The sequence below is a fragment of the Anolis sagrei genome, chromosome 4 (genome assembly GCF_037176765.1).
Source record: "Anolis sagrei isolate rAnoSag1 chromosome 4, rAnoSag1.mat, whole genome shotgun sequence".
Taxonomy (NCBI): Eukaryota; Metazoa; Chordata; class Lepidosauria; order Squamata; family Dactyloidae; genus Anolis; species Anolis sagrei.
Genome location: NC_090024.1, coordinates 204,007,555 through 204,024,462, shown reverse-complemented (window position 1 = coordinate 204,024,462; position 16,908 = coordinate 204,007,555). Strand labels below are relative to the sequence as shown.

The following is a 16,908-nucleotide window of genomic DNA, read 5'->3' as shown; positions in this document are numbered from 1 at the left end:
CTGGATCTGAGTTCCCCCAAAATTACCTAGACAATTACTAAAATGTAAACCCAACTTCCAACTCTAATTGTGGTTTCAGATTACTCCAGCAATCTGGTAAGTAGGTCTGATGAAAAGTGGAGAATTGAGCTTATTCTTATGTCAACAGGAAGAGTATTTTTGTAACCTGTGAAGATTTCTAAACAAATTTTAATGACTAAAATATACAAGCTAATATTTGGGGGGCACAAAAAAAATACAGCTACACCCCTAGAAACTGTCTGGCACTTCTATAAATATGATTTTTTTAAAAATATTTTGCCTCTGTAAATATGAATATTGCCATTAATAAAGCACCAAATCTTTTTGTTGAGTTTAGCATCATGTTGGCCTTGACTTATTTGAATTCCTATGAATGAGAAACCCCCAGCAACTCTCTTAATTTACATCTCTGTTCAGTCCTTTCATACTTAGGACCATGGGTTCTTTCACTGAATGAATCCACCACTAATTTGATCTTCTTCTTCTACTACCTTCATCTCCACAACCTTCTCCACCATTATCACATATGTCATACACCCTTCCTCACTCTGCATCATTCCACATCCTTCTCACTGTTTGAGAGGTTATACAAAGGTAAAATGTAGCCCCATGGATATTCCATTGGGTGTAATGGCCAAGAAGAGTGTCAATTTTTCCCTTTAATCATTTTCTCAACACACTACCATGCAACCTTCATCAGATCTGTTCTGGCTACTAGATGAAAACAAATGGCAAAATAAGTATCAAGTGAGTAACACATTAATATATGACATTCATAACTCATTAGTGACTCTAGTATTCATTTCTTCACTAGTAACAATTGAAATAAATGGGCCCCATTTGTTTCCATATTTCATTTGTTACATTACAAATACATACTCTTGTTGGGTTTGGTGCACTACCCCAAGTTATAGAACCTTACTTTCTCCTTCCAGCTCAGTGGAGAAGATATCTACATCTTCTATTTTGATCTGATATACCCCAGCATCTTCGGGCTGCAGATCGTTGATGATAAAATTGTACTTTTTGCCAACCTGCCGCAAGCAATGCTTTACGTTGTCGTCATTAAGTCCAAAATTGATCATCTCTCCATCCTGAATGGAACAAGAGACAGAAGGCAACAGATCATCATAAAGACACAACATGGATTGTTCTAGATGCCATAGATGATACAAGCTTTGAAGCAGCCTATGAATTTTAGATGACTATACCTTAGCTTAATGCAGAGCTTTGTAGGCCTGAACACATATATGTTTATTCTTTGGGTTGCTGTAAGTTTTCCAGGTGGTATGGCCATGTTCCGGAAGCATATTCTTCTGACCTTTGGCCATACAGCTCAGAAAACTTACAGCAACCCAGTGATTCTGGCCATTAAAACCTTCAACAACACATTTTTATTCCCCTTTTTTTCACAGAAGTAATATATTTGTAGATAACTATAGCTTTCTGTTATATTTCAACTAAGAACTATAATTAATAGCTTTCAAATAAGAAAAATATATATGAATATTCCAAATAACTAATAATTGGCTGGCATTCTAGAAAAAGAAATAATAATAATGAATAGTAAACTTTATTTGTATCCTGCTACCATCTCCCCAAGGGACTCGGTGCGGCTTACATGAGGCCAAGCCCAAAGTACATCAAACAAAACATCAATAACATAACATTAATAAAACAGTCAATAAAATACAAATCATATAAATCAAATAAACAAAAAACAACAATCAATAGTGACATATAAACAATTTTTAAAATGGCTGGGCCAAATGTAATAGATTAAAATTGAAAATATGCTGATGTGAACAGGTAAAATATAATTGGGATAGAATTTTTCAGAGAGAAACAAGGGAACGCAGTCCATCCTAAGTCAGTATTAAAGTGCATTATGAGGGCATATTGCGGAGAGTTCTTATTCTGGGAAGGCACACTGGAACAACCACATTTTCAGGCTCCTTCTAAAGACAGCCAAAATTGGGGCATGTCTAATGTCCCTGGGAAGTGAGTTCCAGAGTCAAAGGGCCACCACCGAGAATGCCCTCTCCCTCGTCCCCACCAATCGCACCTGCGAAGGAGGTGGGAGTGTGAGCAGGGCCCCTCCAGATGATCGAAGAGATTGTGTGGGTTTGTACACAGAAATGCAGGACTATGCCCTATTTAATAGTAGATGCAGCCCTGATTCTGTTCTTCACTCAGATATGCCATTTAGAAGTGCCTATATTTTTCTGTTGTGCTCCTTATGCACTTATTTGTAACACAGCAGCCCCATGATCTGATTTAGTATGATAGAGTGAGTGATCTTAGCCATTATTCAGTCTTACCTTGTATAGATAAATCCTGCTCTCCAGATTTTTCAGTTCCATCTCTACATCAAATGAAGCATTTGCTTGCTCTTGATTTACTCTGACATGTTTAAGGTTTGCAATATTGTAAACATACTGCAAAGAACAAGGGGAAGTTGAAAACATAAATGCATACTATGATATTTCCAGAAGCTCTCTGCTGTCTAAACTGATTACAACAAATTGTTTTGGGGATAATTATAATCATTACTGCAAACATTATTCTTTCTAAAATGAAAGGATTAGATTGACACTGAAGTCAACCCAATGTAATCAGTGGTACTTAAGTTAGATAAGAGTAGACCATCTTGTTCAGTAGACTACAGTCTAAGCATGGCTAAATGTGTGTCTACACTTACTGAATTAATCAATCCAGGAGCATCCCCAAGCCCTTCATCCAGCCTGGTTGAAGGCTCATTGAGGCCAATCTTGTGGCCATGTGGAAGGGGGCTGCTGGTGACACCGTGCTTGGACAGTCTAATGAGACATCACCAGAAATTGATGTTGCCAGGAAGTTGATTGCTGGCAAAGATGCAGCAGAGGGTTCACTGGAGTTGTGGACATTGGATAAGAGATGAGTAAATCCAGTGTTCTCTTGACCTGCATTGAGAGCTGGCCACAGCAGTTTTGCTGCACATCCAGCTGGCTGTTGTGTGGACTCCCTGCAGCAGCTGAACAGCAAGTCCATCTTTTTGATGATGTAGACATGGTGGCCAAGCTTAGCAGACATTGTTCAGCTAAATATAAACCCCTTCCAGGCTTGAGATACTGGAAATATTTAGAACCCCTCTTACCACATAATTTTGTGCTGGAACTGTGATAATGTACCTAACCTAGGGGTGGCTTGGATCAGGCATAAATTAGCTTCCTACTCTTCCTCCACCCCACATACTTTTTGGCTCTTCGGTTCTAGTGGTGGAACATTGAGATCATTGTGCCAAATATTGTTCTACTGGCAGAAAGGAATTTCTAAGAGGATTGTGGCTAATTCTCATCCTTTATAGCATTTTTGAGTTAGGAATTCACTGCCTGCCCAGATTCAACCCAATGTACGGTGAGAAATTGATACAAATTCTGGGGAAGTCTTTCTTTTTATGGATACCATTATAATTGTCAGAATCTTGAAAGAAATCAAATTCTACTAAAACATTTGATCAATACAATATCTTGTGAAAAATCTTATACCATACTTTGTTCACATTTGCAACATAAATGTGGAACAGGATGAGAAGAATATCTTTACCTGTGCTTGTTTGTCCTCCCTCTCCTTCTTCATCTCCTGAAGCTGCCTTAGCATCCCACGGAAGTCAACAATACCATACTTCAAGCAGATCTTCTCATAATCCTTCTTGTCTGCATTCAGCAATAACTGCCAGACCTGATCTGGATCAATTTCCTTCTTTTGAGCAGCTTGGGGTGATCTGAGATTTTTCCCAAGAACAGAAATCCAAATTGTAAATGAAAGGAAGACAGCTTTCCAAATATTAAATATATTTTAGTAGGCTGGAAGTACTTTTCATTCCAGTAACTTTTTGAAATGCCATGCAGAATCCTTCAGCAATTTAGGACTCCAGTTTATTAAAAAGAATAACAAAATGATAGTAGAATGTAAGTTATATATTACCCAGAGCATCCATTATTTTGAGTAATAAAATGCTTTCCAAGTGTCCTGCAATAGCAGAACTGCTATCAGGAAGTAGATTTTTTTTCCTGTAAAATATTTGCTTTAATATGTAAGGCACCTTGAATTCCATGTCAGGAAAAAAAGGCAGGATATAAATTATAAATTACATTTTGAAAAAAAAAAATATTATTATTATTGTTATTTTTTTTATCCCTCACCAGATTTGCAACCAAAAGTGGCTCACATTATTTAAAGTATTGCAAATAAAACATACAAAAAGTAAATATAAAAATTGAATTTAACAAGTTCCAATTATTAAAATAATTCAGATAACATACAATGAATATAAAATGGAGAGATGATGAGCTTTCTGTCTCTTGTAATCATCAAAAGAGTGAATTAATATTTACAATATATTAGAAAAAAGAAAATATCACATAGGCTGCAACACTGGCTTCTTTTGTGCATATATATTCTCTTTAAATAAAGGAATTTAAAAATCAGAAAGAAAAGGTACAAAGGAGCTGCAAAACAGAACCATGTTTATAAGGACTCATGCTATTGATAGCAACTTCTGTTAGGAGAAAAATCACAACTGATATAAGAATTGAAAGAGATGTTTTAAAACAGATTTCATTTCAGTTTTCTGTGGACGGTCCTCCTGTTTGGATTATGATGCCACTGCAAAAGAACCTACACTTTAGTATGTCATATAAATCTTTATTGTCAGCACGCAATTATATACATACATATATACATACATACATACACACACACACACACACATGTACTTGAAACATTTCTTGAAAATACTCACCGCTTCTTTAATGTTTTTTTGAAATCCTCAATTTCCTTCTTCAGGTCTGTAAGTGTTTAGAAATGGATATCTTGTGACAATGAAGTTTACACAACTCAGCAATTAATAAAGAGCTTCAATGTGGTTTAGCAGAGAATAGAGTTTAGATTTTTAGCCATCTAGAATAGCATAGATATTGGCTGAATTTTCACTGTGTAGGTGAAAAACTTACCTTTCTGTGGTGTCGGAGGAGCCACCTTTGCTTTCTTCTTGAAGCCAACTAATCAGTTATGAGAAGAGAAAGACAGAAGGAAGAGGAGAATGCAAGCGAGGGGGGGGGGGGGAGAGAATGCTTTAATTAGCAACACAGATATAAGTATGCCCTCCATAAGCACTAACAGTTGCTACAATTTTGAAGTTAAGTGTACTCAATCCCTATAGAATTTGAAACGATTAAGAGTATAGTTCATGTTCATGCTGACTTCGGTTGAGGTAAGTATATATGTTTCACTTTCTATTAGGCATACTGAAGATTTTCTAAAGTATAATCTCTATTTTTAATAATAGACACCTTTTAAACAATTAAGAATGGGACATTAGACACCAAGAAAACAATTTTTACAGACATGGGTTATAGGTTTTTCAGGCTGTATGGCCATGTTCTAGAAGCATTCTCTCCTGACGTTTCACCTGCATCTATGGCAGGCATCAGAGGTTGTGAGGTCACAACCTCTGAGGATGCCTGCCATAGATGCAGGCGAAACGTCAGGAGAGAATGCTTCTAGAACATGGCCATACAGCCTGAAAAACCTACAACAACCCAGTGATTCCGGCCAAGAAAGCCTTCAACAATACAGACATGTTTGGACTCAGACCCTGGACTGCACTGAGGCCCCTTCTACACTGCTTTATAAATACCAGTTATCTGCTTTGAATTTGATTATATGACAGTGTAGACTTAGGGCCTTTCCAGACAGGCCCTATATCCCAGGATCTGATGCCAGGTTTTCTGCGTTGAATTGGATTATATGGGTCCGCACTGCAAGATAATCTGGGATAAACAGAAAGCCTCAAATCAGATCCTTAGAATAGGGTAGGTCTGGAAGGCCCTCAAATAATCCACTTCAAAGCAGACAATGAGGATTATCTGATTTGATAATCTGGATTATATGACAGTATAGAAGGTGTCTGACCACACTACTGGCTCACTGAGCTATTGTATATGACCTGGACTGGCTTACTTTCTTCATGTCTGCACTTTCCTAAGCTGTTCTGTCTCAGACAAGACAGTTATCCTCAAAATAAAATTTAGAGTGTTTTCCTGGCCCTGCTGATAGGGAAACCATCAACTGCCACTGAATCTAATGCTGAGCTAGAGTCTGTTCCTTAAATGAACAAGATACTACAAGGTTGTCTGACCAAGATAAAACAAATATTTCCAATTCCATGTAAATGATTTAAAAGGATAACTTTAGCCATTCTTTCACTCTGGTCATTTTCACTGTGCTGCCTTGTAATGTGCTAAAGATTGTATCCAAAGCAAGATGTGCTGAAAAGATATTGCTTTGCCTCTTAGCATTGTGCTGAATTGATCTAACTTACCCTGTATGATCTTGAGCCCAGCAGAACATGTGGCTTCCCCATAATCATTCACAGCCGTAAAACGGTACACATCAGCATCATCTTGCGTGATTTTGTTTATCTTTTAAAATAAAATAATAACATAGGGATAAGTGAAATTGAAACTATTATTGTGGCATGAACAGACAGAATATGCTATGCTTTTCAGTCTCCCCCTCCTTAAGGGTGAGACACTGATCTCTCTAGAATTGCTTTAATGTTTTGTATAATGATCAAGCCTTTGAAGGTGTTCTTTTCTGTTGATTATCTTCTGCATTTTAAGAGATTGTTGATTATCTTCTGCATTTTAATATATTGCAAAATTTAATTCTATAGCTTGTTTATTTGTGCTTTAAAACAGCTTTATGTGTTTTACTGAACTGTGTATATGTGTTAGTATGTATGTATGTATTTTGTTTTAATCTTTTTATTTCGCTTTGAGTTCCAGTATAGGGGGAACGGTGGGATATAAACTGAAGCTGTAGAAAAGTCATGCCAATTTTTCTTTATAACATTACCAATATCAGACCTTTTCTTTACACTTATTAATACCTTGTTAATTTCCTGTCTTGGTTATCGTAATATTTTTTTACTGATCTTCCATTATATTACCTTAGTCTTCAGGTTTTCATTCAACATTATGCTATGAACATTATTTTTTGGTCCATTCAGATCATGTTACTCTACTTTTGATAGCTCTTTATTGGTTGCCATCACTTCTAGGACACAATAAAAGTCTCCTGTTTTAATATTCAAAGCCTACACAACTTAGCTCCCTCCAACCAAGAGTTTCCTCTTCCTTATCTTGTCATCATCTTTCTCACTCACTGCTCCATGCTCCTCAAATTGCCCCCCTGAACATTTATGGACTGTTTCCAATAACTCATAACTTTTCTTACATGTTTATTCTTCCAACACAAAAGAAACAAATGCCACCTGAGCAAGATTTAAAAGATCTCTGAATAAAAGTTCCCAAATCTTTACTGAATGTTACCCTACTGGATATTCAATAGTGGATCTATAGTCATAGCTGTGTTGTACTTAATCCTCACCTGAAGGGTAAACTCATTTGTCCCAGGGATTAATGTTGTCTGGTATCTATCAGGATCATCCATTTTCCCAGTACTCCGTTTCCACAACATCTCTGGTTTTGGTTCACCCTTGACCACAGCTCTGAAAATTGCATTTTTACCTTGCAAGAGAAATAAATATGATTTTTTTCAGTAGGATGAAAAAATCTATAATAAAACAATGGCAATAAGAGAATTCCCCTCTTGAACTGGTGAAATGTCTTCTGAATTCCACTCTGCATATTAATGATAAAAAACACAATCTTCAAAGTGCAGCATTTGAGAAAGTTGTGCAACAAAATGCAAGACAAATAACAGTGATTCATGCTTTTGCTACAAAGAACATTATCACACGAGGCTTTAACATAGTTCTGACATTGCAAATCCACCTCAGATTTCAGTTGGAGTATGCCAGGATAGCCACTCTTCTTATCACTGCAATCATTCTTCAAGCACTTGAGGAAACTAACAAGCACATTTATCTGAACACATCTTCTAGAACTTATTTCCTTCAAAAGCATACCATGCCTGTTCATCCATGCCATGTTTTTATTTATTTTTTCTTTGGAGTAATTGCACAACTCCAACAGTTCAAAATCTTATAATACTGGGCTTTGCAATTAATTACCTCTGCAAGTTCACAAACACAGTCCCTTTAAACACTTTGAATAAGAACAAAAAGGAAATATTCAATTTCTTTGGACACAAGTTCAAAGCTCTTTCAGTTCCCTTAAAAAAGAGTTCCACATTTTTTTAAAAAGTGCTAGTTAGGCTGCAGATGAGTTGCAGACTAGTTTGGAATGAGCATAGCATTATTTTGTACAATGATAAATGGTTATATTCATTGTTGGGGAGGCTGCAGCTTGTGTTATGAGCCCTGGTGATAATGTCCCAACTCTTGCGATGATCTTTCCACAGCTCCCTAAAGTACCGGGGAGAGCAAGTACATAGTAAAGGCAAGGCTATAATTGGGGAGAAAGATGAAATTTGGCCAGGTTGTGTAACTAGCATTTCCTCATGGCCGATGGGATATTTTTATTTGTATGTAATAAGAGTCTTTGGCTTGAGGATTCTATAAATGGTATTGAAAAATGAATAGGTGTAATAAAGTTTTATTCTCTTGACTACCACATCATGACTGGAAACAAAGAATAAAGACAATGAGGGTGTTAGAGATGATTCACCTTCTGATAATGTTAAAGTAATTGGCTTCCTCTCAAAGTCAGGGGTGGTGCACCCTTTGGGAACATCTTCCACAAATTGTGCGATGGTCACTCCAGGAACAGCAGATTTCTTTGTTTTCACTGAAAAGCAAGAGGAGAAGGAGGAAGAGGGAGAAGAAGAGGAGAAGAATAAGAAAAATGACCAGGAAACAACATATTTTAACTAAATCTGAAATTACAATACAAGTAATTTCCACAAGACTGTTAGATTTTAGAGGGCCCAAATGCCTATAAAATGTTAGCCTTAAATTCCACCAAAATACCATATGCAGAATTGTTCAATATTGTGGTACAGATCTGTTATTATAATATGTTGTTAATTGGTCAAAATATGGGTGTAGGTCTCTAGAAAATATGCATGGTTCACATAGTGTATGATCTCTCCTGTCACCAAGTTTTTGCTGTTATTTTGTTTCAGTGAAATGAAATCAAATCTAGCTGTGTCTTTAGCTTCCTGGACATGGTGTTTCTCATCATCTGTGCCTTGTGATCCATCTTTCTTCTCCCACTTTCCCCATAAGCTGAAACAGGTGTTTACTTAAGGAACAAGTACAGTTGGTCCTCCATCTGAATACATAGATTCCAAATACATGGATTCAACCATCAATGGCTTTAAAATACCCCTCCCCCCCCAAAAAAAAATCCAAAATGCAAACCTGAATTTTTCTGTTTTATATAAGGGATACTATTTTACTATGCCATTGTACATAATGGGTCTTGAGCATGCATGGATTTCGGTATACATGGGGGATGGGGTACCTGGAACCAAAGCCTAGTAGATGCAAAGGGTCCACAGTAATAATAATAAATCTTTATTTGTATACCGCTCTATCTCCCCAAGAGGACTCAGAGTAAGCATTGCACTTACCAACATAAGAACATACAAAAAACATTATAAACATATAAATATAGTAATATATAACAATCACACATATTTAAATTACAACCAATCTGATACTCATTACATTAGGCAGCTCAGCTTATAACGGCTAAGATTCCAAAGTGGGCCTCAACCACTATGAGAGGGCTGGGTTGACATGATGGAGTAGGGCTGGGGAATGGGAGTAAAGTGCAAGTATGGCCTACCTGATGGTCAGGGTGGGGCCTGGAGCTATTATTTTTAAGGTGCACTTCATAACCACAAGAGGGCTGGGCTAACCGAGAAAACATAGGCCCGGGGAAGTGGATAAAGTGCATGACAAGGCCCTAACTAATGGCCAGGGTGGTGCCTGGGGCTCTTCGTTTCCAAGGGCTATTGAATGGGTAAAAGAGGGCTAGACCAGGGCTAAATAGCAAAGGGCTGGGGGTGTGTATAGAGTACAGAGCAGGGACCTAATAGCCTGGGGTTAATGATTTCCAAAAGCCTGTTGGAACCACCAGGTTTTCAAGTCCTTACGGAAGGACGCAAGTGGTGAGGCTTGTCTTATCTCTGTGGGGAGGACATTGCAGAGGGCTAGACCAGGGCTAAATAGCAAAGGGCTGGGGGTGTGTATAGAGTACAGAGCAGGGACCTAATAGCCTGGGGTTAATGATTTCCAAAAGCCTGTTGGAACCACCAGGTTTTCAAGTCCTTACAGAAGGACGCAAGTGGTGAGGCTTGTCTTATCTCTGTGGGGAGGACATTGCAGAGGCAGGGGGGCACCACTGAGAAGGCCCTCTCCCTCGTCCCCACCAATCGCACTTGATACGATGGTGGGAGCAAGATACAGGCCTCCCTGGAAGATCTAAGAGTCTGTGCTGACTTATAGGGGGAGATGCGATTGCGGAGGTAGGCGGGGCCCAAACCATTTAGGTAATAACCTGCACTTTGAATTGGGCCCAGCAGCTTATTGTAGTTGCAACAATGAGATTAAATTGGGAATATTCATTAACATTCCATTATATCATAGAAATTCCTATAGCAGTAGGAAGGGCACTTTTCAAAAGGAGCAACAGTAAGTATCTAGACCTTTGGAGCCACAAAGCCAAAAGTGTACTCCAAAAAATTCTAAGGAGCATGAGGGAAGGTGGTAGGATCAAGCATAATTTCTTATATTTTTACATTAAAATTCTTTAATATTTAAATCAGTGATCTAGTTTTTAAATTAAATGGAACAAGTCTAAAGTTTGCAGAGATACAAACACTTTAATGGAGGCTCCTCTCACACAGCTGTATAAAATCCACATTAAACTGGATTATATGGCAGTGTTGACTCAGATAACCCAGTTCAAGGCAGAAATTGTGGGTTATCTGCCTTGATATTCTGTGTTATATGGCTATGTGGAGGGGGCCTGAGAATGTCCTAACCAGCCACACAAAGAATTCAACAAGACTTGCGTTGACACAAAAATCTGACTATGTTATAGGAGAGTTGAAAAAAGAATTAAATCAAACTTCAGTCTAAAATCGCATAAGTTAAAAACAGAGCTAAAAAGATGTGAGGTTTTAATCTGTCCATGTTTACAGTACTTGGAAGGCAAGTGCATCCATGCAATGGAGGAAAGACTAAACTGTAGAACTGGACACCCTTTGGGGTCATGTTGTGATTCTGTACTATCTATTTCTTGAATTATTAAAACTTTGTTCTTGAGGAGCACCTATGAACTAGTAGCAGAAAAAGCAAACAAACAAAATGTAGCCAATTGGGTATCTTCCTTTCACAGGACAAAAAAATCTCCTCTATATACACACACACAAACATAGAAGTGGTAGAAATATTAATCCCTTCCTAGTACTGAATGTTTTGGTTCCCAGTTGACTTCCATTTGTTTTCATTTGAAATTGTTTGCTGATTTTACCTGCCCTTCGACCAGACATGGTTCTTCTGTCAACAGTTGCAATTTGGTTTTATGAAATTTTCCTGCAAACAAAACACAGTGTCAGTGTTAAAATATTACTTATTAAAAGTTAGCAGATATTTCGTTGAAAAACCCCCTTGGCTGCTCTCAGTCAGACAGATATGTCAGATTCTGAACCACCAAATGAAATTCCTTTTTAAACGCAGGCTTTCCCAACTTGGTGCCCTTGGGATCTACTGGACTATAAGAATCTCCACTGAGAATATCCATACTGCTGGATGGGAAAATATCTTGAGGAAAATAAGTTGAAGAATGTTATTTTAGACACATGCCATGCACAAACTCCCAAAAAATGCTGAGAAAAAGCAAAGATCCCAAGACTACAATTTTGAACTCACTAACATGGAAATAACTTCAGTTTTTAAACTAGTCACTTAATTTTGGAGACAGAAATTGTATTATTATTTATTATTTATTTATATTATTTATATTGAGAGTTGGACTGTTTTTGAGATCTGCAGGGTCCCCTTATACCTCCAAGAATTTTTCGAGGGAGGTTTTCAAAAATACACTACACACCAATGCAGTTATATATTTCTTTTTTAGTTCCTAGTTAAATCAATACTTTTCTTAAGACAGAACAGCCTACTGAGGTCCACATCTCTTGGGAAGTGTAGAGCATTTTTAAAGTGGGAAAAATAGGGGAAACATTGAGTAGTAGTGTGGATTTCCAAAAGACACAAAGCAATATTAATGTGTTGCAAGAAGCATAGTACAAAGTAGACATATCTGTATTGTGTTAGTATAATGTTTTATTTTGTACTGCTCTTTGTAAGAGCTTAGGGTCTTATTATGCTTTAGAAAGTAGCATATTCTTAATACATCTGTGGTTATGAAGTTATGGCCAAAGCTATTCTTAATAATATTATTATATTAAGTTTATATTATATTATGCCAGTGTTTAAATATATATATATATATCACCAGGAGCTATCCACCATTCAATTTAAATGGTGTTCCCCCACATTGCTGTTGTTTGGGGAAACTCAGTAGAAGTTGCTAAATATCTCTGGCAGAGACATGACTGAAATTGGTTTATAGGTCCTCTTCTTAGTCATTGTATTGCATCAGCTTTACAGCGGCTGCATCCTTATTTCAAGTCTGGTTCAAATCACATTGCTACTATAGCCCTCCAGTGAAGTGGCATTAGCGTGATAGTCTCAACAGGGTTATCATAAGTCAGCAGGCAGTTTGAAGGCACCTATACACATAGATGTATTTATGCAAATGAAAGCACTAGATGGTGCTAGAGAGACAGTTCAGAATCAGTTTCCAGAGAAAAAACCAACAGAGTCCTCTAGTACCTTAATGACTAACAAATGTATATGAAGTTTCATGGAGTATGGCCCAGTTTACTGAATTAATGAACAGATACCTAGAACTTCAAATACACACAGCAGGGGTGTGCAATTTTTTTGTTAATTGTAAGTCATATCAAATTCGTACTTACGACGCAATATCTGACGCGCAAGTATGGTCTGTGTCAAAAACTTAAAAATCAAACTTACCCAGTGCTTTATCGTTTGCCTTTTGTAAACCTCAGAAGTCTCCCAAAATCAGTAAAGCAAAGCCAAAACGGCTGCCTTTCCTCTTTAAATTAATGGCCTCTTCCCATTAGGAGAGGGAAGCAACAGGGAGAAAGCAGAGTTCGCTGGGAGTTCGTTTCGATCGATATTTTTTTTATCGATTACACAGCTCTAATGCACAGTGCATAGTCTTGGGTGTATGGAATGGCAGATGATCAGGTTAAAATTAAATGTAGAAATAACTATGTTGAGAGTGACAACTATAATAAGCCTTGATTTTAACAAAAATAGAGTGAACTTAATCCCAAGAAGGACTATGATCTGATGTGAGATATATGTATTTTGGACAAACTAGAATGAGTGACCATGATTTTCTCATTTTTTATATGTAAGTAGAAATATTTCAAAAACACAGAATGCTCAAAGTTATCTTACTGGAGAAGAGTCTTGGGCTCTGCAAATGACAGACCCACCCCATCTGCCCTTTCCAATTTGTTGAGAGTTTCAACAAGCATGTGTACGATCGTGATTTGGTAGACCTGGATTACTTAGACTTTCCAAATGTTTTTGATAAAGTTCTTTACCAAAGGATTTGGAACATTGTTTGGTGTAGATTCAATAAATGCTGATAATAAAAATATCAATTGAATAGATATGCAAATTTGGCCTCTGTTTAAATTTGCAACAGGTTAACATCTCTGGAGACATTTGAAACTAACAATAGTTGTTAGTTTGATAGTTGTTTTAAAAAAAACACAGAATATGACAATTATGACAATTATGCCAGTGTTTAAATATACTGATGCAAACACAGTGACTATACATGATGCAATATTGGTGCTAACACAGACATGTATTGAGTTCTCTGCACAATTCCCAAATCCTTTTCCTAGTCAGTAACCATCACATATCAGTCTATCTATGTATCAATAGATACAATCTGTACATGTGAACTTAGGACACGTATCTCAAGATACACCACTCTACATGTATTTATGAACTCCATTCACACAGTTTGGAGATGTAATTTTTTTCTGTTCTCCAGAACATTCCTTACTGTTTTTATCGCTCTAAATGTTTTGATGTCAACACTGGTCCTAATTCATATCTTTGGGGTGTGCCGATTCTTACTTGCCTGCTTTGTGAGAACAGTCAATTTATTTGTGTTATTTGCTTTCTGTTCATTAACCATCTGAGAAAATAGACTCCGTCTACAAAAGCTTGTGTTACTAACTTTATTCTCTCAGTTAATCTCTTAGGTGCTACAAGATCCCTTTGCATACTGTTCATTAACCAGTTACTGTTCCTTGGAAGTGTGAAAAATTAGTCCCAGATGCAGCTGGTTCAATATGTCCCAAATATTGGTTGCTTGTTTAATACGAAAGCCTGTTCTGTTATCCCATGACCACTGAATTTGTTCCAAATCCTTGGGTAAAGAACTTTATCAAAAACATTTGGAAAGTCTAAGTAATCCCGAGTCTACCAAATCACAATCGTACACATGCTTGTTGAAGCTCTCAACAAATTGGAAAGGGCAGATGGGGTGGGTCTGTCATTTGCAGAGCCCAAGACTCTTCTCCAGTAAGATAACTTTGAGTGTTCTGTGTTTTTGAAATATTTCTACTTACATATAAAAAATGAGAAAATCATGGTCACTCATTCTAGTTTGTCCAAAATACATATATCTCACATCAGATCATAGTCCTTCTTGGGATTAAGTTCACTCTATTTTTGTTAAAGTCAAGGCTTATTTTCCAAGACTACAGAGCACAATTATTTGGAGTATCTAAATATTTTCCGACTGGTTGTGATTTGAGTAAACATTTACACAATCAAATGCACAGATTTTGTCATCCCTGATGACAAAGGTGTTTTTGACACATCAGGATATCCCAGTCGAAAAAAAAATGTCAACCATTCCAAGAGTTTTCACATTATGATACTCTGCAGAAATGTATTTTTAAAGAAACCCAATATTCTAAACATTAAGCAACATGGAACATAACCATAGCAGAGCACCTGATGAACCAATCTATACACAGCATATTATTTGAGAACACAGAAATGCTGGACCACTCTAACAACTACATGTCAGACAACATTGAAAAGCCATTGAAATCCACAAGTATGGTGACAATTTCAACAGAAGGAAGAAACACTGAAAATGAACAAAATCTGGCTACCAGTATTTTAAAAAAACTCTAAAATCATAACTGTAAATAAAGAACAACACTCAAAAACAGGGGAACTCCAGACAAGAAACAATTGGACCACTAATCACCTCTCAACAAAGGATTCCTCCAGGTAGTAAGAAACACCTTGATACCTGCCAAGCCAACAAATGCTAATCAAGGTGGCCAATTGAAACATTCAAACCTACCTCCAACAGACAAGAGCTCGTTTTCCCACCCTGAACATTCCACAGGTATATAAACTCAATTTTTCTAGTTTCCAACAGACCTCACAACTTCTGAGGATGCCTGCCAAAGATGCAGGCAAAATGTCAGGAGAGAATGCTTCTGGAACATGGCCATAAAGCCCGAAAACTTACGACAACCCAGTGATTCCAGCCATGAAAGCCTTTGAGAAAACATAGAACACCATGGAAATCAGTGACTCTTGAATTTAAAAGCCCTGTTTTGTGCGAAGAAACATTTCTCACATAATTTCTCCCTTAAATTATGTTTCTGCATAGAGAAAATGTACGAAATTCTTTAGTCTTGTAAAGGAAAATTAATAAGAGAAGTTTTACATTCCTATATCACTTAATATCATACTCTAAAAGTAAGAAATGTGTGGAATTGCATGCTAGATGTTTGCATAACCTGTTAAAATTCACAGAATTTTTCTTTCCAATTAAATATCATTGGAACAGATTTGTAAAATTCTGTCTCAGGAAGAATAATAAAATAATACCATTCAGGAGAAACATTCAAGTGGTGACATCATTTGAAATAAGCTGTTCAGGATGAAATGAGAAAATATACTCAGGAAGACTATATATATATATCTAGTCAAAAGGGATTTAGGAGTTATGACCAACTCTTCTGGCTGGCTTGCTCAAAATGCAGTCTCCTGATTAAAGGATGCATTCAGATGATTACTTTTATGAGCTCACAATTTACCATTTGTTGTTATCATGTGCTGTCAGGTTGTCTGCGACTTATGTGACCTTTACAAACAGGAGATCCAAATGATCCTCTTATAAATAGACAAAATGAAGGCTACATTACAAATGGATTGACAGGCTTATCATATTAACCTAGATGTAGCTTCCTATGACTAAGTTAGAAGAGACATGTATAGGATCAGTTTAGTCAACTTACCACTAATTGGCTAGATCTGCAGTTTATTACATACGAATAAAACAATACTGCTGAAAGAGAAGCATATCATATGTGTTTTACCTGCCATGACTCTGACATTTTCTTTAAAACCCAGCTGTTCACCAATTAATTGTGTTGGAACATTTTGGTTAACTGAAAAAAATTGAATGGATTAATTGAACTGATTAAGGGACTAAACGTAGCAGCTCCATATCAAAATCCCTGGGATAAGTACATACATACCACCATTTCATTGTGGCCTTCAAGGACATCATTTGTCTCATTTAGACACTGTGCTGACCTCATAAATGGATCAAAACATTGTGACTATGGGTTTCTTTACATGGTTTACAGTCTTCTCATCTGCTTGGATATTCATGCAATATTTATTTATTTATTGTATCAGAAGCAGCCCAAGAGCCCAGGAGGGAGTCTGTCATTCGGTATCAGCCATAGCTTAAGGTTCCGGGTTTTAGCCTGCCACTTTTGGACTCTCACTTGCTGAGGTGTTCTTGAAACTAT

At 37.0% G+C, this 16,908-nt stretch overlaps 1 protein-coding gene across 4 annotated transcripts in view; it reads right to left on the bottom strand.

The window, feature by feature from the left end:
- The window catches only part of IGFN1 (immunoglobulin like and fibronectin type III domain containing 1), a 65,753-nt gene that overhangs the window by 29,560 nt on the left and 19,285 nt on the right, over positions 1-16,908 (bottom strand). For all 4 annotated transcript variants that reach the window (XM_060772550.2, XM_060772549.2, XM_060772551.2 and 1 more), the window contains exons 2-10: positions 11,475-11,536; positions 8,658-8,777; positions 7,456-7,595; positions 6,386-6,485; positions 5,016-5,063; positions 4,805-4,850; positions 3,607-3,784; positions 2,343-2,459; positions 944-1,115 (exon numbers count right to left, since the gene is read on the bottom strand). In XM_060772550.2, the coding sequence (XP_060628533.2) occupies positions 944-1,115; positions 2,343-2,459; positions 3,607-3,784; positions 4,805-4,850; positions 5,016-5,063; positions 6,386-6,485; positions 7,456-7,595; positions 8,658-8,777; positions 11,475-11,493 (940 nt within the window). In that variant the 5' untranslated portion in view covers positions 11,494-11,536. The remainder of the gene's footprint in view (positions 1-943; positions 1,116-2,342; positions 2,460-3,606; positions 3,785-4,804; positions 4,851-5,015; positions 5,064-6,385; positions 6,486-7,455; positions 7,596-8,657; positions 8,778-11,474; positions 11,537-16,908) is intronic.